At 30.2% G+C, this 26,890-nt stretch overlaps 1 protein-coding gene across 1 annotated transcript in view; it reads right to left on the bottom strand.

Moving 5' to 3' along the window:
* LOC132720055 (interaptin-like) overlaps positions 1 to 26,890 on the bottom strand; it is a 40,785-nt gene that overhangs the window by 10,216 nt on the left and 3,679 nt on the right. Inside the window, exons 2-6 of the mRNA XM_060704045.1 lie at positions 19,399 to 19,592; positions 16,386 to 16,457; positions 14,209 to 14,262; positions 13,492 to 13,671; positions 10,242 to 10,358 (exon numbers count right to left, since the gene is read on the bottom strand). Of these exons, the coding sequence (XP_060560028.1) occupies positions 10,242 to 10,358; positions 13,492 to 13,671; positions 14,209 to 14,262; positions 16,386 to 16,457; positions 19,399 to 19,592 (617 nt within the window). The remainder of the gene's footprint in view (positions 1 to 10,241; positions 10,359 to 13,491; positions 13,672 to 14,208; positions 14,263 to 16,385; positions 16,458 to 19,398; positions 19,593 to 26,890) is intronic.

The raw sequence follows: 26,890 nt of genomic DNA, 5'->3' as shown, positions 1-26,890 counted from the left end.
CCATTTTCTTTGAAATGGAATAACATTTGTAGTTAAATACTGCAATACTTATATATATATTATATTCTTTTTTCTTTACACTGAAAGTGCAAAAGTGGATATATATCGTTATGTAAATTTTACTGACTTTTCGAACTTTTAAATACTCATTTTACATTGTTCAACATTAACGTTTGGATTTACTCTGTAAAAAAAAAAAAAAGAATAAATCTTTAAAACAAAATTAGAAGATAAATGGATTACTAGATGCTGAAAGATTATTCCTGGTTGGATTTATATATAGATATGATCGTTCAATGTATACAGACAATCAAACATCGATGATAGCTGAAATGATGGCGAATTCTCCCAGACAACACGATCTGAACTTCTTAATTTCCAAATACTTGATCATCATTCACGATTAGAGTTATGTGAGTACACTGTTTAGAATTAAATGTTCTTATAACAATATATCTAACTTCATTGATTTTGCAAGTAAATTTTCGTTATGAAAACAGATAAATTACTATTGATTGAGTATACTTGTATATAATAAATTTAGAAAATTTGAACCAATTAAACTCTGTGTCAAAATTTCTCAGAGGAAATTAATTTAAGCCTAAATTGCAACAGGACACGCATACTAAAAAAAACAACATATATTGACTACGAATTAAAATATCTTATTTTAGCATTGGTCATAATTACAAATTATATTTACACATTTTGATAGGATACCTACTAATTCTCTTACTATTATGTTATCGCTCTTTATCATTAAAGAAAGTTTCAATTCAACATATTATTAAAAGCATTCAATAAAAGCTGGCTTTGGTCATATTTTGCAAAGACTATTGTTTGCATATTCTTTAGGAAACAGATGTATGTTCTCCTATCATATTTTCATATTTGTCTAATTTTTATATAATTAAATGTAAGTCTACATAATTTTAGCAGAAGTTTTGATAAGCAACTATAAAACTTTCATTTAGAATTGACCATTAAGCAAATAATTTTGCTTATATTCAGGAGATAATCACTCCTATTATAATGATATACTGATGCAACATTACAACTTGTCATTTTCTCAATAATCCGGCATAATTAACTATCCGGCTATTGATTTTAAGCTAAATTAATTTTAGCATTGGTCATTATTGCAAATTGTATTTGCGTTTTTTGATAGAAGACATACTGATTCTCTTACTATAATGTTGTTGATGTACGTATTCGTATTATTAATATATATCATTATAGAAGGTAACCAATTCAACAAAATGCATTATTTAATAGCATTGTTTGAATAAGAGCTAAAGTCTTCCGGAATTAGCTCTGTTAACTTTTGCAAAGCATATACTTTAAGAGACAGATGTTTCTTCTATCATATTTTGATATATATTATATGAACACATTTATTATTTGTTTATCATTTATTATAAGTCTGCATTATATTAGCAGCATTTTTGATCTGAAAATGATCATTTTTAGCAAGTGATTTGCATATTCTTTTAGGAGATAGAAGCTCCTACTATAATGTTATATTGATGTAACATTAGTAATGGTCATTGTTACTATATTCCAGCATTATTTATTTGCAGGATATTGTATTTCAGCTAAATTATTTTAGCTTCGGTTATTCATTGCAAATCATCTTGTGTCTTTTGTAGGATAGAAATCCTACTATAATGTTATATTGGTATAACATTATATAATATCATTTTAAAATATCCTTGCATTATTATTTAGCAGGATATTAAATTTAGCTAAATCTTTTTAGCTCCGATTACATTTTGTAATCATATTGTGTTCTTGTAGGATAAATATCCTACCGTAATGTTGTATAAGTTAATCATTATTTATGGTCTTCTTTACGATATTTCTGTATAATTAGTTAGCAATACATTATATTTAAACTAAAAACATTTTTAGCTGTGATTTATTTTTAATCATCTTGTGTCGTTATATAGGACATAAATTCTACTATAATGCTATTTAAGTGTAACATTATATAATGTAATTTCCAGTGTTTCTACATTATTTATCAGCAGACTGTTGAGTTAAATCTAATTTAGCCCTGGTCATTTATGCAAATTATATTTACATTTTTGTTGTAAGAGACAGATGCTTCAGCTCTTTTGCTATATATATGCTTATACATGTATATATTTATATAAAAAATAGAATAAATTAATAATAAAAAATGAATAAATAAAAATAAATAAATGAATTAACAAGAAAAAAAATAGATAATGATAATAAATAAATCCAGACGCGCGTCCGCTCAAATTAAGAAATATATCAAGATAAATACCCTTTTACGTTTGATAATTAGCGCACATATGTTTTATGTAGTTGTAGCAAAATTGTGTTGTTAATTCATGTCCAACATTCTTATGTTTGCGCGTCATGTCCTTATACATTATCCTAGCAGAATAGGGAACCAAATTTATTTTTATAGCAATGATCTATTTTTACAAATCATTATATATTGTTTTAGGAGACAGGTACTTCTATTATGGTTATATTCGTTTAACGCTGTTATTCGTGATTTTCTTTTGAACGTATTTGATTTTGTTATGAATAACAAATCCTTAAATTAATAAAATACGGCAGATGTATTACTATTTATATATATTTTTTTCCGTATTTTTTATTTCTGCATAAAATAGTGGTTAAACAAAATGTTAATAGTTATATGATATCGCTGTAAATTATGAATATTTATCGATCCTTTACAAAAAGTTTATTGATTTAAAATGGAATCAGTTTTTGTATACAACAATTCTATTACCTCAGTCACCTTTTATTATTAGATATCTTTTTTAATACGACTGACCTTTATACTTCAATACAATTTACTACCGACATGCAAATACAAATGCAGAGGAATATACCTCTGAAAATAAATCTATGTTTTTGTAAGAAGAACAAGGTACTCGTTCTCTCTCATTTATTTTACAGGAGAGCCTTGAAGAAAATCTACAAACTTTGCTTACAACTACTTGTAAATACAAAATTACGGAAGTACGAGATTATACCACAAAAACATTAAAGAAGGACATCCACGTAAAGGGAATAATTAGTTGTAAAGGAAGGAAAGCCTAAACGTTACCACAAACAATCTGAAGGATGGAAACACTTGGATGTTCTTACATTCCTGTACTGGATACACAAAGATAACCAAATAACGATCTCTATAACAATAAAACTGATATAAAAACAAATTAACTCCAGATATTTCAATTTTTTAACATTTCTTGAGTGTGAACCATTTCATACATCTTTCATATAAGTACATGATAAAATACATGAGGCACCTTAAGGAGCTTGACAATTTTACATATCATGTATACAATATCATTTGTGAAACTTTCTGGATATTAATAACCTGATCTGTGATATCTTGTGAACTGCCATATTGGGGTGTATGGTAATAAGTAGACAATTCATTCAGACATACGTTTAAAAGACGAAAGAATATTAATAACACACTTTTTATACTGACAAACACACTTTTTATTGCGACTGATTGTAATAATAACAATTTGGTAAAATATCAAAAATGAATTTTTTTGTAATATTAATTATTTGTTGGAATTTCTAGTTGCGATATCGGCAACAAGTTCAATACAACAAATACATGCAAGTCTGCTAATTAACCATGAATAATTTCATTTTACTTTCATGTAAAACACTGTCTTATATTTGTTTTACTAATTTAACTCTTTATTACAATAATAATAATCAGGACTAGTTTATGTGATTTTATCAATATTTGTGGTTCTAATTCAGATTGGCATATACTTTTGATCTGCTATGCAGATATGATAATCATTACAATATTACATAACACTGTTGATAGTATCAACGAACCCATGCAATGTTAGTTGATAAGATAATCAGTATCACTGTAGTGCCGCGTAGTTTAAGTACCTGTGTTAATTAATACCACATGTAACAAATTGTATGGGTGATTTTATAGGCATTTAATAGGTCCATTAGTTAGACTTATCAATCTGTTACATACTTCTGAAGCTTTTAAATAATTATATTCATTTAATTCAGTACAACTGAATTTATGAGATGGTAACTATTTATGAACAAGTTTACAATCCTAGTGTGAATATTAATGTCGAAAGTGTTATTTACATAATTATGTTATTTATTTTATCATGAGTTTCTTTGTAAAAATTTAAATACTATACATTATTATTTTAACACATGTTTTTTGATAAATAAATGTGGTTGTTTTAGTTACGACAACATTTAAACATATTGTGATGTATTTTAAATATAAATTAGCAATAATATATATCACAATTTGAACATAATTACATTTTATTGACGTTGTAACATTCCATAAATTGACTATGTATATAACACAGTGATATTTTGTCTATAACACATTTCCAATTTACAGCATTATTGTGTATGTTAAATATGTGATGCTAGAATGAAAGATATAACATTTTTGTTGAAATTGATATAATTTGACAACATTGTCAAGATTTATGCATTAACGATTTCCAGTTTAATAGATTTTAATCTAATAGAGTGAATATTAAAGCATTAAGACAATCCCAGTTTACGACACTAGTTTAACATATTGGGGTGTATGTTAACTACATGTATGGGTTGTTTAAATATAAATTATAATGTATACATTAATTATAAAATTACCTTATATTTTATTCATGTACCTTATAAATATGTTTTTTATAAAACAATCCCTGTTTTAGATACTAGTTTAACATATTGGGGTGTATGTTAACTACATGTATGGGTTGTTTAAAAATTAATTATAATGTATACATTAATTATAAAATTACCTTATATTTTATTCATGTACCTTATAAATATGTTTTTTATAAAACAATCCCTGTTTTAGATACTAGTTTAACATATTGGGGTGTATGTTAACTACATGTATGGGTTGTTTAAAAATTAATTATAATGTATACATTAATTATAAAATTACCTTGTATTCTATTTTCAATCTATGCACCATGTACCTTATCAACATGTTTTTATAAAACAATCCCTGTTTTAGATACTAGTTTAACATATTGGGGTGTATGTTAACTATGTAGTGCCTAAATGGTAAATTTAACTTATAAATTGAATTAAAAAATACTTAAAGTTTGTAATTTCTTTTCAAACTATGCATTCATTTAAGTAATAAAATGTCTTGATAAATTGAATCCCAGTTTGGACACTAGTTCAACATATTGAAGTATATGTTAACTATGTATCGCTTAAATGTTAATTATAGCTTATATATTGAATTTAATTTATCAATATAACAAATCAAAATGTTTTTGTAGTTTAACACACAAGAGTCATCATTAACTATGTATTACTAACACATTAATCATAACTTTATTTTGAACTTTATGTTTATTTATGAACAGTTTGTGATAAAATTTCAATACACTGATAAGATGAGATGAGATGAGATAAAATAAGATCTGTTTATAGTGACACTAATTTTAGCTTTATTGCTTTATTTATTTTTTTTATTTTATTTATTTTATTTTTTTTTAAATATAACTTTACATGTTAACATTCGATTATATCAAATTTTACTTAACGTGTACAAAGCTATAAATAGGCTGCATGTAATATAAAAAATTATAAAATGCATTTTGAAATATAATATTACAAAATACCTGACAAAAAAAAAAAGGTAGACAAAAATGTTGTTTATTGGTCTATGAGCAAATTGCACATGCACGCGTTCATTTTTGTTTGTAAATTGTAATTGTAATCTTTATGTCACAATTTAAATTGTCGCTCTTCCGTTTTCGTTGCTTTTCACGGTCTGTCGTTCCTCCTTTGGTTGGACAGTTTGGTGGTTTTTGTTGTCCAACTTTGTGTCATCTATTATAACGTTTGCTACAATTGTTTTCTATATGAAAGCGTATTTGAAGATTCTGGTTAATCTTTTGATTATATCATAATCTATTCTTAGACAATAAAGACGTCTGGCTCTGCCAGACATTATCAATCGAATTTCTGTGTTTGTATTAACTCTACTGATTATGACACAAAATAACAAGGAGGAACATGTACCGTGGTAATAGTAAAACATAAAATCGTAATTTATATCGCATATAAATTCGTTTATGTTTTATTAGTAACCATCACCAATTTCTTTAAGATATGTATTTCAAGCCTATACTGTAACGTTAATTAATCTGTTCCATATGTCTGGAATTTACAACTGTATATTTCTTTGATCTTATGACTGCACAATAACAGCAGGAGGTGCGCAAATTGTACACTTTCACATGGGAAGTGAGACTAAGTTGTAATGAATCACGCAAAACCCTTTCATTCTTTGAAATGCGCGCTATTGACAACTTCTATACAGTACCATTTTCTTTGAAATGGAATAACATTTGTAGTTAAATACTGCAATACTTATATATATATTATATTCTTTTTTCTTCCCTTACCTCCCCTCCACCCACCGGAACTAGAAGTGAGATAAATAACTTCATTTAACTTGGATATTTTGTATTTTAATGGAATAGTTTTTGTAGTCTCTATGTATCACATTGGACTTTACCTGTATAAGTTTCCTTTTGTTTTTGTTTTACTTTATATTTTTGCATAATATTATCAGCCTACTAACTTGAAGTTAAAGGTTTGTAAAATATTTTTCAAGGATGTAGCCCTACATCAAGTGGTTCTAGACACAAGATAAAAGGGCACAGGTTTCCATAACATGGTTTTTCCTGGGCGAGTCGACCACGATTTGAGAAATATTTTATGAACAGTACTTTATATTATATATACAATATATCTATTTATATATATGTTGGGCGTGTTTGTTGTCCAACTTTATGTCATCTATTATAACGTTTGTTAGGTGGTTTTTGTTGTCCAACTTTGTGTCATCTATTATAACGTTTGCTGGTTTTTGTTGTCCAACTTTGTGTCATCTATTATAACGTTTGCTACAATTGTTTTCTATATGAAAGCGTATTTGAAGATTCTGGTTAATCTTTTGATTATATCATAATCTATTCTTAGACAATAAAGACGTCTGGCTCTGCCAGACATTATCAATCGAATTTCTGTGTTTGTATTAACTCTACTGATTATGACACAAATTAACAAGGAGGAACATGTACCGTGGTAATAGTAAAACATAAAAATATTAAAGAATAAGAAGCTTTAAAAAGCAAAACAAAAAAAACGCATATATATACGAATGACTTACAGTCGAGCATCGGAAATTCATCAACATATCTTACGAAATTTTAATTTGAAAACGATATTTGCGCGCGCTGAAGTGATTAATGTTTATTTGAATAAATCAAATAAAAGAACTTTTCATTTTACAACACTTGAAAAATTACTACAGAAAATATGTTTTGTTTTTGTTTTGTTTTCAACAAAAGTGTGTGTGTTTTAAGTTCATTTATTCTCGGCGCCGGAATAACCATATGTCCGAGATTATAGCATCGGGGACGTCTTTTTCAAGCAGAATCTTCCTGGTAGCCCATTCTTCGTTCGTTAGTGGTAAAGGAGACGACAGTACTGTCAAAGCATCAACTTCCTGACTGACGACAACAAAAACGGCATTCATTAGCGCCAAACCTCCAGAGTAAGTTACGACAGGTCAACCAATCACCTCTGGTACTTGAGATGACTTGACCTTGACCTGCCGTGTGCCTTCTCCGCGACGTGCATACCTCTGGAAGAATTTGGAGAAGTTTCAACAAAAACCTCCCAAACACGCTATTTATAACACCATTCATAGCACACTGACGCTTCGATGTTCTCATCTATTTGCGGGAAATGGTCGACATGGAAAACCCTACGTAATAATTTCCGCAGTATATATTTCAAGCTAGTGAGGTTTAAAATCTATCGATTAACTACCATAAGTTGGTTGGGTGTTGGCGGTAAAAAAAGAAGATATAACTTCCTGATCAATTTTCACTTAGGTTGATTCAATTTTGAATAAGCTTTACAGATATTTTTTTTCAAGAAATATTTAGCTTTAATATTATCCGAAGCCGTCAAAGTCAGCGACGAGTAATGAAATGGGAATAATTTTCTGAAACGTGATTTTATTCGAGATTTGCTTCGGGAGAAGAGAACGTTCTGTCTCCGTAGAGCATGAATATTAATACTCATCACAAGACAGTGTCTTATTGATCTCAATTATGGTACATGTAAATATGTTTATTTTTTATGTTCAATTAAAATGTTGCTTAACTTGCAGATGTTATTATCATTCAATGATATTAAAATGACATAAAGTATTTATGATGAACAGTCCTAGAATATTTTGATAAGGAACCGTCAGTTGTAAAATGGTATTATGATCTTATAATGAACAATCGTCATACCTGCTGGTATGTCATTTATAAATGGTTTTTAGGTTTTTCAAAATTTGCATGATTAACAGTCCGAATGTAGACCTCAATGAAATGTTCTGGAATATTAACAAAATGAATAGTCAACCATATTAACCATATTTATGAATGGTTGAACGATAAATGGCGCAATGTGCATATCTTCTTATTTAACAGCACATTGTAAGCAAAAAGAAAAGAAACTATAAGTCTGAAACATTCTGTCATAGCCTCCCCATCAGTACATTCAGTGCTTTGATTTAATATACAACTGATTCAAAAGTGATGTCAAACTGTTAGTTGCTGGTCTCATTGTTTATACAACTAATTAGGTGACGAGATTACTGTTAACACCACAATAACATATTAAAGTTTGTTTAATGGCTACTGTTTAATAAATTAATAAATAATTTAAAAGAATAATTAAATTATACACATTTGTTTTGCATTTCAGAGTTTTAGGCTTACAAAAATTATAGATATATTTAATATATTGTTATTTTTGTTACTTTTAAAAATATTAATTGAATAAAAATATTTGATATCAAATAAATGACATTATTCCATATGGCTTTTTTTTATATATCAAAGTCCTAATGAAAATAGTATTCTCAAGGATAAGCATAGTATGTCTTAAAGTATAGTATATATTAATATTCCTTTATAATAATTATGTGTTTTGTGATTCATAGCAAACCATATCTTCATCATAACGTTGACATTTTTCAATGTAACAAAAATGAAACAGGATGTTTATTACAGAATTTGTACACTGTCAGTGCATGAAATATTGTATAATTAAGTTCAGGTCTTAGAAACATTTAATTGCTTATTTACAACAGAAAAACATACATATGTTATATTTTTAGCTTACCTGAGGACAATTTCCTCAAGGTGAGCTTTTGTGATGGCCTATTGTCCATCGTCCGTCCGTCAGTCCGTCCGTCCGTGCGACCGTGCGTCAACAATTTTTTTAAACAACTTCTTCACGTAAACCACTTGGTCAAGTTTGTTGAAACATTGCAGGAATGTTCTTTGCATGAAGCTGTACCATTACTCCTTACTCAATCAAAATGAAAAAAATACATTTCGTGTTATCTTCCTACCAAATATGAAAAACTTCTTTCAATTGATAAAGTATGTATGGGCAAAAATGTAGAAATCTATTTTTAGCACTGGCACTTTGATCTAAATTACCTCTAACTTAACCCAAAGAAAACGTCCTTCTTCACATATCTGTATTAATACGAAAGACATCGATATAAAAATAAAGGCTGTATGAGCACACATTTCTAAGTTAAATTTTCACATCAATGACCTTGACCTCGACACCAATAACCCTTACTCCAAAAATAATTAGAGGACCAATAAAGATATCTCCCTACTAAATGTGGAAGATTTCATTATTACATTAAGTATTTAGGAAAATTTAAGATGAAATCAAACTTGCTAGAAAAGTTTAACCATATAAGGCCATATTTTCAAAGAGATAAAAAAGGAAATAAATGCGAAAAATGGATGGCAAAGTTTAATATCTTAGCAATATCATGTACTTTGTATCGGTAAGTAAGTGTGGAAATTATAAAGTCATCAGTATAGGCAGAACTTAAGATATATCCAATTTACCGGATTGGATTAACCATATCCATTTTCAAAGTGCTGAAAAGGGCAGTAACTTGGAAAAATAGAAGTATAGTTATGTAACTGGTCCAGACTATGTACTTTGCATTGATTAGTATATGTGTAAATTATTAAGCCATTCCATTGGTACAAGTAGAACGTATGAAAAAAAAACAACTTTAATTGCTGTAAAATGCATTTTTACAGATATAAACACTATGACATATACCTTTAATTCGATTATAAATTATTCAAATGAGAGTTTACCTTGATACTGTTGGTTTTGTTCCGTAAGTGTGTCAACTTTATCTTGTAGATGAATTGATCTTTCAGTCAGAGTGGGTAGTTCGTCACCTAGTTGACCCTTCAGGCGTTCGATTTCTTCTGCAAAATGTACAAATCTTTCATTTACAATAAATTTGATATCATTAAATATTTGATATTCTTGACTTCACATATCATAATTAGGTCCATTTTCCACTGCGCAATAGTCAATGATGTATCAAAGGTGTCCAGCTAACATTATAGAGTACTGGATTCCGAACATCTACCTGACAAAAACCGAACTCTTCTTAATGTGCCTAACAAAAAATAAACGGGACAGACATTATTTAATATTTTTTAACTTTTTTAGCCAATCTGAATGTAGCGATTAGTGAGGCCCGAAAAAGCAAGAAAGCTTTGTATTATATTTCAGAGGAGACCATCTAAAGATTATTTATTGAGTATGTATATTCTTAGGTTTTGGTAACAAACATTCGCATGTTCTAAATTGATATGCTTCTATTAGGGGGTCTTTTCCCTTAGTTTTTTTAAAAAAAAACCCAGCACTTTAAAAAGGGGGCCCGGGGCCCGGTTTGAAAAAAAAACTCTTTTTAAATGATAGAAAAGACACTGACGGGATAAATCATTATTCAATCTTCATATGATTTTATATTTTGTACAATATCGTAATCAGATCACAGTTTGTTATGATTAAAGGGTTTGAAGCTAAACGTGATGAAATATTTTCATTGAATCGAAGGCCGAAAGAATTGTAACATAGAATGTTTCTGGTATTTAACGCACATGAAAACTTTGCCTGAAAAGGATAAATGTTTCGGAACAAAACTTAACGCTGTTATTTTAAGCAGGTTTTGCCGTTTTGCAATGGTTTCCAGCTTGTGCAATACGCTTAACAGGAACTTTATCAATATATCTTTTATATACGAGGGTTAGTTATATAAGTCGGGACACGAGATAGTTAAGTGGTTCGCACGAGTAACTGAGTCGTGGCCACGAGTTGCTATGTCATGCGCACGAGTTAATTAAGTCATGGGCCCCGAGTTTACTATTTAGTGAGAACAAACTTTAATTGTGTAAACCCAGCTGCAAAAAAGACTGATTTTATAAATTTTTTTTTAAAATTTTTGAAAGTTTAAAAAAAATCGACATTAAACCTTTGAAACAAACTGAACTTTTTTCATTAAATTTTGTAAGCTTTTTTTCAACAAAAAATTTTTTCCCGAAAAAATAAAAAGCGGGTTTAAATTTGGGTTTCCGGCAGCGCAATCCGTTTCCAAAAAAAAAAACAATAATGTTGGTTTTTAAATTTAAAGAAACATAAAAATAATACTATTCCAGAAATTTAAAAGCACAACATATTATGCTTAAATAATAAAAAAATCTAAATGCTTCGCTTACAAATAATTTTCTTCTTTTTTATTACCTCCCTTTACACTTGTAATATCTAAATAACAAGAATAAAGATCAACAAGACAAAGGCAACGTTCACAGGACGCTGCCCCCGGTCACACCTATGTAGGGCACCCAGAAGGCACCAAACAAAAACCCGGAGTGGACACAAGGGCGAAAGGTGTGGGACACGTAATGTGAAATAATATAAACCAAAACGGGCCCATAAGGGAATTAAAGGGATAAGGGCTGTACGGGTTTGAAAAGGTTTGGGAGGGGGGGGGGTTAAAAATGGAGAGGGGGGGGGGAAGAGAAAATACCTACGTCAACGACAATCTTTAAAAAGACAGACATCACAAAACATATAGACATCCAAAAACAAGTAACAATACAGACAAGAAAAACACGTGAAGGAACACAAAGGGGTAAATTTGCCTTTTGGAACGGCACGTCAGTGGTAGTTAAAGCAAACTGGGAATTTAAACCGGTTTAGGCGCGCCAAACCTCATTCTTTAGCCCTAATTGATGTTTTCCTGAATGACACGAAAATGTATATAAAATTTATCCCCGCCAAGTGAAATTCTAACAATGGTCATGGTTACATTAGACGAAATCAATAAAACACATACAAAATTATGTAAATATGTAGAAAAAGTCTGAGGTATTCCAAAACTGGGCTCGCTCTGCACATCATCTCATTGTGATAAACATTTTTGCCAAGTAGTTACAATTTCTTTCCACTGGTTCAAAAAATAATATTACAGACTGGACACGAAAACTCATATATAAGACTATGTAAATGAATTTATCCCCTTGTATGGGCAAACTTTAATTCTACTAAATCCAAACTTGTGTTCTGCACACCGTCTCCATATAAGTAATTTTTCTACCAACAAGGTTTTAAATTTCTTTCTATCGGTTCAAAAGATACAGAGCGGACAAAAACTCTTCATATTGAAACGAAATCACTAAGTGTGACCTTTACCTTGAACTGAGTAAGGTCAAACCTGCAATCTGCACTTCGTCTCATTATGGAACATTTCTGCCAAGCAGTTTGAATTTCCTTCCACTGGTTCAAAAGATACAACCGGACACAAAAACTCCAATAAGTCTATATAAATCAATAAATCCCCGGGGTGTGGTCAATCTCATTTATAGGAAGTCTAAAAGTGTGTTCTGCACACCGTCTACATACAAGTAATATTTATGTAAAATGACGGACGGACGGACAACCAGGTGCATAACAATATATGCCGAAATTCTTTCGGGCGTATAAAGAGAGAGGAAGTATTTTATCAAGTGAAACAAGTTAACTGATTCCAAATAGTGCCATTTCAGCAATTATGACAGGAGTCTATAGGACCATGCTACATACCAAATATCAAACGTCTAGAAGAATTTACAAAAATTGATTAAATACCTCAGCTCTAGGCTCTGCCCTTTTGGATCCAGAGAAGAGCTTAAAAATGCAATAATGCTTTTTAAAAACTTCTTTTAACTTTTTTTTATATAGAAGTTCATGATGCTTGCTAATTGCATTGATAATTTAATTCTGGCAGAATTAAAGTGACTATTCGTTTTGATTACCTCAGTTTATATAACCTGTTTACGTTGTTGATTTTGATATCAAACTAAAAAAGTGTCTCATTTACCACTTTTATTGATTTAGATTTATATTAATCATCACATACGTTTTTGTCATTGTTTCAAAAATAATAATCCTAGTCAATATTAAGATACATATTCCATGATATTTTTCAAGTTCTTGTTTGGTCTCAACTTATGTCTGAAATATGAAATGCTCTTTAAAAGACAGGATAAACCCACACATGACTCTACTTACTGGTTAGATGTGTTAATTTTTCTTGCAATTGGTCTATAGCAGACTCCTTTTTGGGCACAACAGTATTGTTAAGATTATCTAGTTGCTGGGAAGCTTCAGAATACTTAACCTCGTACATCTTCAGTTGCTGGACCTGCTCAGCAAGATGCAGACATTTTTGTCGTGACTCTTTTAGTTCATCTGTAATGAAGTTAGTTATAACATACAAACGCCTTAATATTTTTTAAATGTTTACTGAATAAAGCCTACATCCTCTCACGGTGATAATACGAGTATATTAAGCTCTTTGAAGTTGTGACACAAACATTTAAAGCTTAAATATTAGAATGAATCAATAAATGAACACATTAAAACAAACAAAACTCACCATCCAATATTTGTTTCTGCTGACATATTTGATCTAAATGCTTTTGTTTTTGTGTCGTGGTAGTTTCACTTTTTTCTAATAGTTCCTTTTTAGATTTTAAATCACCTGTAAATTAAAACCTAAATTATTTTCCATTTTGTACGTAACGATATTATATATTGTGACCATGAACTTTCGTATTTCTCTTGAAACACGACAATATGTGCTTTAACATTTAAGATCTTATATATTTGATATAATGTAACTACAGTTAAATGGTACTGAATAGACTGATTAAATAATTCATCAAACTTTGTTATTTGTCATTGAAAGTTCAGACGACATTTAATTGTTTGTTCAACATAAAATACCTTTTGCACTTTGAAGTTGCAATTTGAGATGCATGTTTTCTTGTTTAACTTCATCTGCAAACATATAATATACGATTTTATAAAGAAAAAACTAAATTTGAAGGAAAACCGCATTGAATGTTACGAAAATTACATGTTAAAATAAATGGTTAAATCCGAAGTTACATTGCTTTATATGAAAAGGATATGTAGTGTATAATAAAAATATATAATCTGTAATTATTACATATGATACTCACCAATCTGAGCCTTTTTTCAAGAAATATTTAGCTTCAATATTATCCGAAGCCGTCAAAGTCAGCGACGAGTAATGAAATGGGAATAATTTTCTGAAACGTGATTTTATTCGAGATTTGCTTCGGGAGAAGAGAACGTTCTGTCTCCGTAGAGCATGAATATTAATACTCATCACAAGACAGTGTCTTATTGATTCTTCAATTTGGTACATGTAAATATGTTTATTTTTTATTGTTCAATTAAAATGTTGCTTAACTTGCAGATGTTATTTCATCATTCAATGATATTAAAATGACATAAAGTATTTATGATGAACAGTCCTAGAATATTTTGATAAGGAAACCGTCAGTTGTAAAATGGTATTATGATCTTATAAATGAACAATCGTCATACCTGCTGGTATGTCATTTATAAATGGTTTTTTAGGTTTTTTTTTCAAAATTTTTGCATGATTAACAGTCCGAATGTAGACCTCAATGAAATGTTCTGGAATATTAAACAAAATGAATAGTCAAACCATATTAACCATATTTATGAATGGATTGAACGATAAATGGCTGCAATGGCATATTCTTTCTTATTTAACAGCACATTTTAAGCAAAAAGAAAAGAAACTATAAGTCTGAAACATTCTGTCATAGCCTCCCCATCAGTCATTCAGTGGCTTTGATTTAATATACAACTGATTCAAAGTGATGTCCAAACTGTTAGTTGCTGGTCTCATTGTTTATACAACTAATTAGGTGACGAGATTACTGTTAACACCACAATAACATATTAAAGTTTGTTTAATGGCTACTGTTTAATAAAATTAATAAATAATTTAAAGAATAATTAAATTTACAACATTTGTTTTGCATTTTCAGAGTTTTAGGCTTACAAAAATTATAGATATATTTTAATATATTGTTATTTTGTTACTTTTAAAAAAATTAATTGAAAAAAAAATATTTTATTATCAAATAAATGACATTATTCCTATGGCTTTTTTTTTATATATCAAAGTCCTAATGAAAAATAGTATTCTCAAGGATAAGCATAGTAGTCTTAAAGTATAGTATATATTAATATTCCTTTATAATAATTATGTGTTTTTGATTCATAGCAAACCATATCTTCATCATAACGTTGACATTTTTTCAATGTAACAAAAATGAAACAGGATGTTTATTACAGAATTTGTACACTGTCAGTGCATGAAAATATTGTATAATTAAGTTCAGGCTTAGAAACATTTAATTGCTTATTTACAACAGAAAAACATACATATGTTATATTTTTAGCTTACCTAGGACAATTTCCTCAAGGTGAGCTTTTGTGATGGCCTATTGTCCATCGTACCGTCCGTCAGTCCGTCCGTCCGTGCGACCGTGCGTCAACAATTTTTTAAAAAAACTTCTTCACGTAAACCACTTGGTCAAGTTTGTTTGAAACATTGCAGGAATGTTCTTTGCATGAAGCTGTACCATTACTCCTACTCAATCAAAATGAAAAAAAATACATTTCGTTTTATCTTCCTACCAAATATTGAAAAATTCTTTAATTGATAAAAGTATGTATGGGCAAAAATGTAGAAATCTATTTTAGCACTGGCACTTTGATCTAAATTACCTCTAATTTGTCTCATTTACCACTTTTAATTGATTTAGATTTATATTTAATCATCACATTACGTTTTGTCATTGTTTTTCAAAATAAATAATACCTAGTCAATATTAAGATACATATTCCATGATATTTTTCAAAGTTCTTGTTTGGTCTCAACTTATGTCTGAAATATGAAATGTCTTTAAAAAGACAGGATAAACCCACACATGACTCTACTTACTGGTTTAGATGTGTTAATTTTTCTTCAATTGGGGTCTATAGCAGACTCCTTTTTGGGCAACAACAGTATTGTTAAGATTATCTAGTTGCTGGGAAGCTTCAGAATACTTAACCTCGTACATCTTCAGTTGCTGGACCTGCCTCAGCAAGATGCAGACATTTTTGTCGTGACTCTTTTAGTTCATCTGTAATGAAGTTAGTTATAACATACAAACGCCTTAATATTTTTTAAATGTTTACTGAATAAAAGCCTACATCCTCTCACGGTGATAATACGAGTATATTAAGCTCTTTGAAGTTGTGACACAAACATTTAAAGCTTAAATATTAGAATGAATCAATAAATGAACACATTAAAACAAACAAAACTCACCATCCAATATTTGTTTCTGCTGACATATTTGATCTAAATGCTTTTTGTTTTTGTGTCGTGGTAGTTTCACTTTTTTCTAATAGTTCCTTTTTAGATTTTTAAATCACCTGTAAATTAAAACCTAAATTATTTTCCATTTTGTACGTAACGATATTATATATTGTGACCATGAACTTTCGTATTTTCTCTTGAAACACGACAATATGTGCTTTTACATTTAAGATCTTATTATATTTGATATAAAAAAATGTAACTACAGTTAAATGGTACTGAATAGACTGATTAAATAATTCATCAAACTTTGTTATTTGTCATTGAAAGTTCAGACGACATTTAATTGTTTGTTTCAACATAAAATACCTTTTTGCACTTTGAAAGTTGCAATTTGAGAATGCATGTTTTCTTGTTTAACTTCATCTGGCAAACATATAATATACGATTTTATAAAGAAAAAACTAAATTTGAAGAAAACCGCGCATTGAATGTTACGAAAAAATTACATGTTAAAATAAATGGTTTTTAAAATCCGAAAGTTACATTGCTTATATGAAAAGGATATGTAGTGTATTAATAAAAATATATAATCTGTAATTATTACATATGATACTCACCAATCTGAGCCTTAAACTGTAACCATTTCCTCTGTTTTTGCCTTTAGCTGCTCTTCTATATATACTATATGTTTCCCTTGTTCCATTGCTTTTAATGAACCTTCTCTTAATGACGCCAAACTGACCTCAAGTATTTCGATATTGTCTGACAATCATTAAAAAAGCATGCATAAAATGTATACAATGAGAACCAGATTGATGGTACATACGTACATAAAGAATGAAAATTTCATTTTTTTGCTCAATTAAGATATAACTTATCAAATTGATTTTGAAAAAATCTAGTTTTGTTAACTCTATCCCTGTCTTATAACACCATGTTGTGTAGGAATAAAAAGATAGAATATGTACTATTCGTTTGTGAAAAATTGGTGTCTTGATAATGCTGAAATTTGACACTGCTCTTTTGTTAGATATAACGGACACTGCATAACATACTTTATATAAATTAGCGTGATCTTAAATTATTTAAACTTTTAAAGTGGAAGGAAAAAGTGAGGTCACCGATTTCGTGTCCAAGATAACTGTCATGTGCTTGCTTTTGCTTTAATGTCATTATCAGGGCTGGTAACTCATAATTATGTCTATCAAATTTCTTACGGTCTATGTTTTTATATATCATTCGTCGTAAAATAAAAATCTGGTAACAAAGTGATCTCTCGGAAGCATTAATCACAACAAAAACTACTAGAGAATTGCAGACCCGGTTTGATTGAAATTTCATCAAAAGTTTTCATTTTAAAGTTTCATGGAATTCCATATTTTGAGTTACAACTTACAAATACAAAGGCTGTTTGAACACGTGTAATAAAAATTGTGCGCACGAGTGACTTTGACCTTGTAGCTCTAAACTCTGGATTATCCAAGGTATTTTCGTTCCAAAATCTGTGAAACATCAGTCAATAAATAAAGCCTGTGTAAACATATTTGGAGAAATATATCTTTGTCATCCTTGAACTTAACCCATTGACCCCTAACTCAATCCAAGTGAAAAAGATCATGCAACATACCTTTCAACCACATTAAAAATATATTTGTCCAAAAATAAAGGTTGTATGGACAAAAGTGTTCACATTTGATTTAGCACTGATGACCTTGATCAAACCGACCCCTAACTTAATCAAATGGAATTCGAATATGCAAGTTATCATCCTTTCAAATATGAAAAACATTAAGCAAAACATAAAGGTTGTATAAGCAATTGAGCAGAATTCTAGTATTGGCACCATTGACCTTTAGTCATTTACTCCTTACTCAATCAAAAGGAAAAATACAAGTCATGTTATCGTCCTACCAAATACGAAAGACATCTGTCAATAATTAAAGGCTGTATGGGCAAAAATGTAGAAATCTGTTTTTATCCAAATGTCCCCTAACAGGACTCAAAGAAAAAGGACCTCCATCAAATGTCTGTATTCACACGAAAGACATCAATTTAAAACAAAGACTGTATGAGTGAATTAACACCAATGACCTTGACCCCAATAACCCTTTCTTCCAAAAATGTTAGAGGACCAATTCAGGTATTTGCCAACTTAATTTTGGAAGATATCATTAGTTACATGAAGTAATTAAGAGATATCCAAGATAAAATCCAACTTGCTAGAATAGGTAACCATACGAGGTCCTATTTTCAAAGGGAAAAAATGGATAGCACAGTTATATAACTTGGCAATATCATACACTTTGTATTGGTAAGTAAGTGTTGAATTATAAAGTCATAAGTATAGACAGATACATCCAACTTACCGGTTTAGATTAACCAAATCCATTTGCATAGTGCTGAAAATGGCAATAACATGAAAAAATGGAAGCATAGTTATGTTACTGGTCCAGACCATGAACTTTGCATTGATTCGTTAGTGTTTAAATTATAAAGCCAGGCAATTATGGGCATCCCATAGTATAGTATCTCGTGTGCACGAGATAAGTAACTATTTCATGTCTTACTTTTATCATTTTATTTGCATTGTCGGTCTACAAATAACGCGGGTGAGTAAGAAGGGGATTCTCCGCCACCGAGCTTTTGCAAATCTAGGATTTAAAGCTTTTTAATGTACATATGATGTAAAACCTCTATTAATATCAATCATTTAATTTACTTACAGCTTGTTAACGGTTAAATGTACATGAACATTTTACCGTTTAATCGGTTTATTTTGGCAGTTTGTTCACGTTTTGTTTCTTCAAGTCGACTTATTTCTTGAGTTTTTATTGACAGCAGATTATCGGTTAAATTTCTCATTTCTTGATCTTGATGTCGCATAACTCTCTGTAAAATGTTGCACAACTCTTCAATAGACATTCCTTTACCTATCCCAATGTAAGGAAAACAACTATGAAAAATATACGTAGAACATATGCTTAGAATACATAATAAATATCTATAAATAGATTTAACTCCACAAAAAGTGTTTAATACGAGTAAGATTGTTTCATTAAATGTTGAATCAATTTTAAAATTGAATATTCCTTGATAGGAAATGTTCAGAACTTGCCTTTCTCCATAATTCATCAACTACATGCTTGATAGATACATTAATAATATACATAATATATCAATAATAAATGTAATATATCTAAAACAATATATGTAAAAAAAATAACACAAATAAAAGTAAGACTGTTTATGCCTTTTTAATTAATTTTAAGGGTATGTAATATGATAAACAAAATCAACAAGGAAAGGCGACGTTCAATGAACGCAACCCCCACACGACCCAACAGCAAGAGACACCGGCAGGGAGCCAAGGAGGACCCAAAACAAAAACAGGACAGGGCACAAGGAAGAGCACGGATAGGCTAATCACAAAAACGATACGTAAGAAACAATTTGTAAGTGATAAGGAATTAAAAGAAAACAAATAAATGATCGAACAATAGGCCCCGAAAGCCAAAGGGCACAGAGAAAGGGAAGAGGATATTAGGGAAGGGGGGGGGGGGGTAAATTAAAGAAAATAAAACTAGGGGCAAAGGGAAGATACTTGACGTAGACGAGAAAACAAAAAGGGACACACACAAAAGTGTCATCAAAACAGTATGAAACAACAAAGACATATATCTGAGAACACAGAGGGGCGCCGCCTTTGAACGGTCAGCAGCATAAGTACTGCTGGGGAGTTTAAACCGGTTAATGGTGCACCAAACTTCACTCTTAGTCCCACCATGTTCCTATAAACGGAACAGTGTAAATAAAATGAATCCTCGCTAAGTGAAATTCTAACAGTTGTTATGGTTACAAAAGGTGAAATAAGTAAAACACCGGACAGCTCAGGTAGAAACATATAAAGAAAACCCAAATCCATAACAAAAAGAACTCAATGTCCTAAAGTCTTAAAGGAAGACAGAGCAACAAGAAGATCACCTACAAGGGCCCGACGAAGCAAGGCAGATAACGAACATTAAGGCAATTCAGTCCCAAAGTACTTTAAGAACTGCCAATCATAGAGTCTCCCACTTGGTCAGTCAGATGTAATCAAAACAGGAAAGAGTAGCGTCCAACTGTAAAAGGGCTGAACACTAAGCATGCGCTATGTCATAGAATAGTAGGGTCATAACCCCTTTTAATGAAACGTTTAATAATTTTAGTAAAGATAACAGAAAAATAACAATGACCCAAGATCTTACGAAGTTTGAAAATAACATCCCCGTAAAAATCTGGCTGGCTAGTCCCTTGCCGCAGAAGTGGTTCTTTAGATCAATATTGAATTTTGAAATTTAATCACAGTTACGATTGTAAAATTTGGGAAAATATTAGCCCTGTTCAAGTAGCTTGCTAGTTATGAAAATATTTCGCTCGTTAAAATCCGTTACGTTGCTACAAGCTCTAGCGCATCTAATTAACTGAGATATAAAAACCCCATCCAAATGTGAATAATTTACTATGCCAAAATCAAAGTCATCTCTTTTGCCACAAATTTTTGTGTGAATAGATTTGTTTTGATAGTAATATGAAGATCCAAAAATGATATACTTAAATTTCAAGAATTCGTTTTATTAAGTTGTAGGTCAGTAGGATAAATATTAGACACCATTTGATCGAAATAAGAATTATCTAAATTAAAAATGTCATCAAGGTATCTGGAAGTGTTATTAAATGCTAGTATAACATCTTGTTGGGTATTTTCAGAGAGGATCAACATAAAGTCTCTTTCATAGCAATATAAAAACAAATCGGCGACCAGGGGTGCACAATTAGTACCCATGAAGTTATACTCAATGAAATAGTTTTATCAAATTTATAAATGGTATAATTATGATAATTCTATAAACTGATATAACATTCTGAACTCGAAAACATATATCTGTGATATTTTAAGTAGTGTTATGACCATTTAACAATAAGTACAATTCAAACATATTTTCATCATTGCAAACTGCATATAGCAGATGTAAAGCTTTGTAAACATTAACGAAGACTGATTATTTACCTTGCCGGTTTCTTTCTGCATGTTCCTGTACCTCTTTAAACTTCCCTATAAAATAAGATTCATTACGAACAATCAGTACTCAAAAATTAAGTTACCTGCACAGATACAACAAGTTAGTGTTTAGGTGGCATAAAAAAGGGACACACATCCCTGAATGACAAACATGTCCGGCAGAAAATAAGTCCGTGAAAGCGTCAAGCGCCACGTCAATTCAGTTATCCGTTGATACGGATAGGTGTATAAAGGTGCAGGAGCTTACGGAAATTACTGATGTGAGCGTAGGAACTGCACATCGCATACTGACGAAAGATTTTAGCATGAGAAAAGTAAATAAATATTTTTGTGTTGAATAATCCTAATAGAAGTTTAATAGTTTAAGTATAACATATCGGCGTTTTGGATCAAAATAACAAGCATTATGAGTAATAAGAATTCGTTAATTCTGATTTAAAACTTTTATAATTCCTGCTTCAATTTGTATCAGCAAGTAAGAAATGCATTAAGGTTATAAAAAAACAGTATCACCTATCTGCTTTAGTACAATGTATTTATGTATTCGCACCGTTTGACATCGCCATATTCCCAAATATTCAACTTCAATTGAAGGACGCGCTATTTGACATACTGAAAGACCTACAGACTGCAGTAAATGGTATTGTATAGTCAACAACAAGAGAGTGGTATGAAGACATTATCATCAAAAGTGGGTTGCACTCCACCAAAGATGAGTTCTGCATTCGGGAGCATATTTTGAAAAGCCATAAATATGATCATAGCGACGTTAACTGCGCGAACGACGTCGCTGACGTCGCGACATATTGTTGTGCGGGGGCGATAGTGCAAACATGACTTTCTTATAACATTAAAACTGTTTTATGGATTACTTTTGAATTTTTGAGTGTATTCAGAAGTGAATAAACCTTTTTATTATTTATTGTATATAATAGTTGAATGTATCAAATAAAAATATGAACAGTCTCATTATATATTGAACAACCCTCGTATTTTATATATATTTTATATGTGCTTTTAACAAATGTAATTGTTTGCCCAAAAATGACTTAACAGATTTTATGTAGAAAGAAATGATTCCAAGCATTTCTATATACACAAAAATTGTATACGTATAATGTTCAGCGTATGGAAATAATACATCGTTCTTACTATTTTCTCAAGTTTCTTCTGTAAATGCTTATTAATCTTTTGCTGAATGCACTTTACATGAACTTCATAGTTTTTCCTTGTGAAATCATTAAAACGTTAATATCAAGCAAGTATTTTAGAGCTGTTTAAAAGTAATCAAAGTAATCGCAAATTCTAATAAGGTGTGGCTTTCCTCTCCATTTAATAACATATTCCATATCTAAACAAAATTAAAACGTGGATCAATCATGACAGAGTCGAGTATGAGGTCGCTAAGTTTAATTAGCTACCCAGAGTATACGTAATATGTTTTGATTTATAGATTTTGAAATATTTTATTCCGGTTTATTCTTTTAAACAAACGATCCTTACTTTTAATTTCCTTAAACGATTTGTCCTCAATAAGGGAGTTTGCAGTTATTGATTGTCTGCATTGTGGACAATTCTGTTTCCGCTTCATCCACTCTTTTCACGCAGTTTGTACAAAATCGATGTCCACAAGGAGTCATTGACGAATCGTCTATTTCATTTTTGCAAATTGTACACTCGAATATTTCATCAATTGTGCTATCCTAGTAAATACAACAATGTTGATCACTTAAACAAGATGTAATATTTGCGAACTACATGTGCTTCACCCTACAACGCTGAGTAATACATCTTCTTGTTATTTTTATAATCTTATAGTTAAATGTGTTGAAAGCTTACCCATAATGAGCTGCGGGTCTTCTTTTTGTTCAATTCTCACCTTGAGAATTGAGCATACCTAAATTTATTATGGCCAGTATACTTTGCTACCATACTGAATAAAATGTATACAGTTACTTTTTCTTAAATAATAGGAAATACTAACCTAAAGGTTATTTAAAACACAAAGCGATCTTAGAAAAAGAAGTAATTCATTTCAACAAAATTTTTGCCCTTGATACTTTTAATATAGTCATATGTAAAAAAAAACCATCTTTTCTGTTTCAGTTTTTATTTCATTTCTATATATTATTACACAGAATTCGCAGGCACGTATCCACCGGGCGAAGGGAGGGCGTAACAAATGTATGCATGTATGTGTTTATGTATGTGTATGTGTGTGTTCGTGTATGCGTGTGTGCATGCGATTAAAGGCCATTATACCTCAAAAATGTTTTTATTTTTATTTCTCAAAAGCTGTTTTTTATTGGTGTACTTTTATGATATCCAAAAATTACTCACCGGACAGTTAGCTGAACCATCTTGTACTCTTGTTTCCTTTTGTAAATTAATCCATGTATAGTGATCTTGAATCTAATATGGAAGACAAAATACTTCTTTGTTTACATTTTACTACTATAATAACAAATAATTTTACATTGAGTGCTACTTTCTTCAGATGATAAACATGAATCAAGCTCTATAACCATTATTTAAGCGTTATAAATATCATGCGTGTCTTTCCTAAAGAACAAAGAATCTTATATATTTTAAACTTATAACAAATGTGTTAATGTTTCATATCACAATTTAAAGAAGCTCCATTTAAGTCAGAAATCTTAAAAACATACACATTAGAATTTTTGAATTTATCAAGTTAAAGTTACATTTAATAAATTTCATAAAAACAGAAATAGCGACATTTCATTAATAAATTGGGTTTTATATCGACTCCAGATCTTATTTTGGTGTCCAGACAACCAAAATGAGTTTTATAAGCATACAAAATGGACAACCTCATTGTGGCGAAATCGGAGGTACAATATCTTTTGCATTCAGATCATCCGTACATTAATATTAAATCAACAAACATGACTATAAGTAGCAGTCCTAATTTATCGGTATATTTCCGCATTGTAACGGATGTTTTCATACAAATTTAATCTTTTTTATGAGATGATTACTTTTTACTGAACCTCAGGCCTAGTGCATCGTGAAGTTAAACGGTTAACATGTGTTTGCACAAGAAAATCTCACATTTGTTGTGTTCCGGATAGCAGCTTTAACACTGTGACGTAGCGCATACACAAGCTGATTATAATCTTCATTTGCATGTTTAAATTCGTATACGAACTTTAGTGTTACCGTGGGGATTTCCGTTTAAAATCCTAATTTATGAACAATATTTGTTGAGATTTACAACAAGACTGTTAAAAAGGTTTATAAAATATCCCGTCTGCCTTCAGTCTTGGTCTTCCAACTTCGAAATTTTCATGTACACCATATTTTGATTGTTCACTGAAATTTGATAGCTTAAAATACTTGACTGAATTTTAAAAGGTGTGCATTAATTTTTTAATGTAAGATTAGTAAATTTCTTCTTTGAATTAAAGGAAATACAAATTTTTCTCTTTATTACATCTGCATATACTTAATATTTTTTGCATTTTTATTTTATCGTGGGAACTGACAGATTCGCGTCATTTTAGTGGTTTCGCCGCGGCTGTCCACCGTGTTTTATGACTTATTTCTATTCTTAGAATATTTCATTTAACGAAATTTTTCTTTCTTCTTGTTTTCGTACATGTTCATAAATTGTGAATTGCTATAAATTGCTATAAATTTGTTGATTCTAGAAATATTGTTTTCTTTTTGCTTAGTTAAGGTATTTCCAAAGATTGTTTTTAAAATAATAATTAAATAGTTTGAAGTCCAAACGTCAAGAAGCGACCAACCGAGTAATCATTCAAGTCGGCCCTAGTTTTTACAGTTACGGTGGTGAGCAGCTGAAACTGAGATCAGCCTACGTTAGAAAAAGTCAACTCACAGCTCACATTGCTAGGTTGCTAAACAGACTGCAAAATTATATTGAAACAGATCCTGACAGCCGACACTTAAACATATATGTACATGAGAATCAATACAAGTAAATGAAAAATGAGGGGTGACCATGAGCAACACAGGTTATTTTAGCGTGAGACACATTAGATCAATGTTAAAAAAATTATGTATAATTGTTAAAACTCATCCATGAATGACAATGTTGTAGGAAGGACACAGCCATCTATTAAGCACATTATGAATATGGAAGTACAAGTGTGCCCTTGAGTTTTAATGCTAGAGGCTAGATTTCTGAATATGACACATCCATATAATGTCCAAAAACAATTTTATGAAGTTATTTAAAAAAATTATCCTTGAATGACAAAATTATTGACTTGCCATGACAAACAATGCACAACTTATGCAAAATTAAATTTATCCATATATGACAAAGGTATGGACCGCACAAAAAGTATGAAATACTTTACAAATTGGTATTCCTTATATTTTTTGTAGGGGAGTTGCATTAAATGCTGCATTTATTTAAAGTATTCAAATTGACTGTTTTCGTATAAATACATCTATACTTTATATTCATATAATTTATGTATTCAATTTGTATTGTAAGTTTAATTTTCATTAAGGCTGACACACCTTTTGCTTTTCACTATTGCGATGTTCTATGACTGTGATTTTATTCAGTATGATATTGGTACAAAATTCGTTAATGAATGCTCCTTTCATCAATGACAATACCACTTCTCTTTTCTTTCATATTAGACAATAAAGTAGTCAAATTTAAAATGATACTGATGATGTTTCCACCAAAACTAAAATTTATATCAAATGTAGTGAGATCGAATTCATTTTACAATTTTTGCTGGAAGAACATTATAGATTATGATTTCTTTTCAAAAAGTATATATTCATACAATTCTTTTGTTTTCAAAACATATAAAATGCCATCACATAATTGTTTAACAGAAAATATTGAACAAAAAAGCAAGTTCATGAACATTATATCTAATGGTTTGGGTGTTATTCCCCCCCCCCAAGTTTCAGAAATCTCTACTCTTCTAAGATATATGATCTGCAGGTGTTAACTTTTAATAATAACTTGACAAGCTATAATAAACTAATGAAAGACAGACAAATGTGACATAATTTCATTCTACTTTGTGTCAAAAAAAAAAAATAATATCGGAAGGCAAAAAAATATCAAATAAGTGATTTGGCACCATTCATTTTTTGGCAAATTGATTGTGATTAATTTAAAGATTGCGATGACATGATGTTTCTTTCTTTTAATATGTTTTACAACTTTTATGTTT

This window comes from Ruditapes philippinarum, unplaced genomic scaffold (genome assembly GCF_026571515.1).
Source record: "Ruditapes philippinarum isolate M1 unplaced genomic scaffold, ASM2657151v2 ctg1364_1_1_1_1, whole genome shotgun sequence".
NCBI lineage: Eukaryota > Metazoa > Mollusca > Bivalvia > Venerida > Veneridae > Ruditapes > Ruditapes philippinarum.
This window is presented reverse-complemented; position numbering and strand designations above follow the sequence as displayed.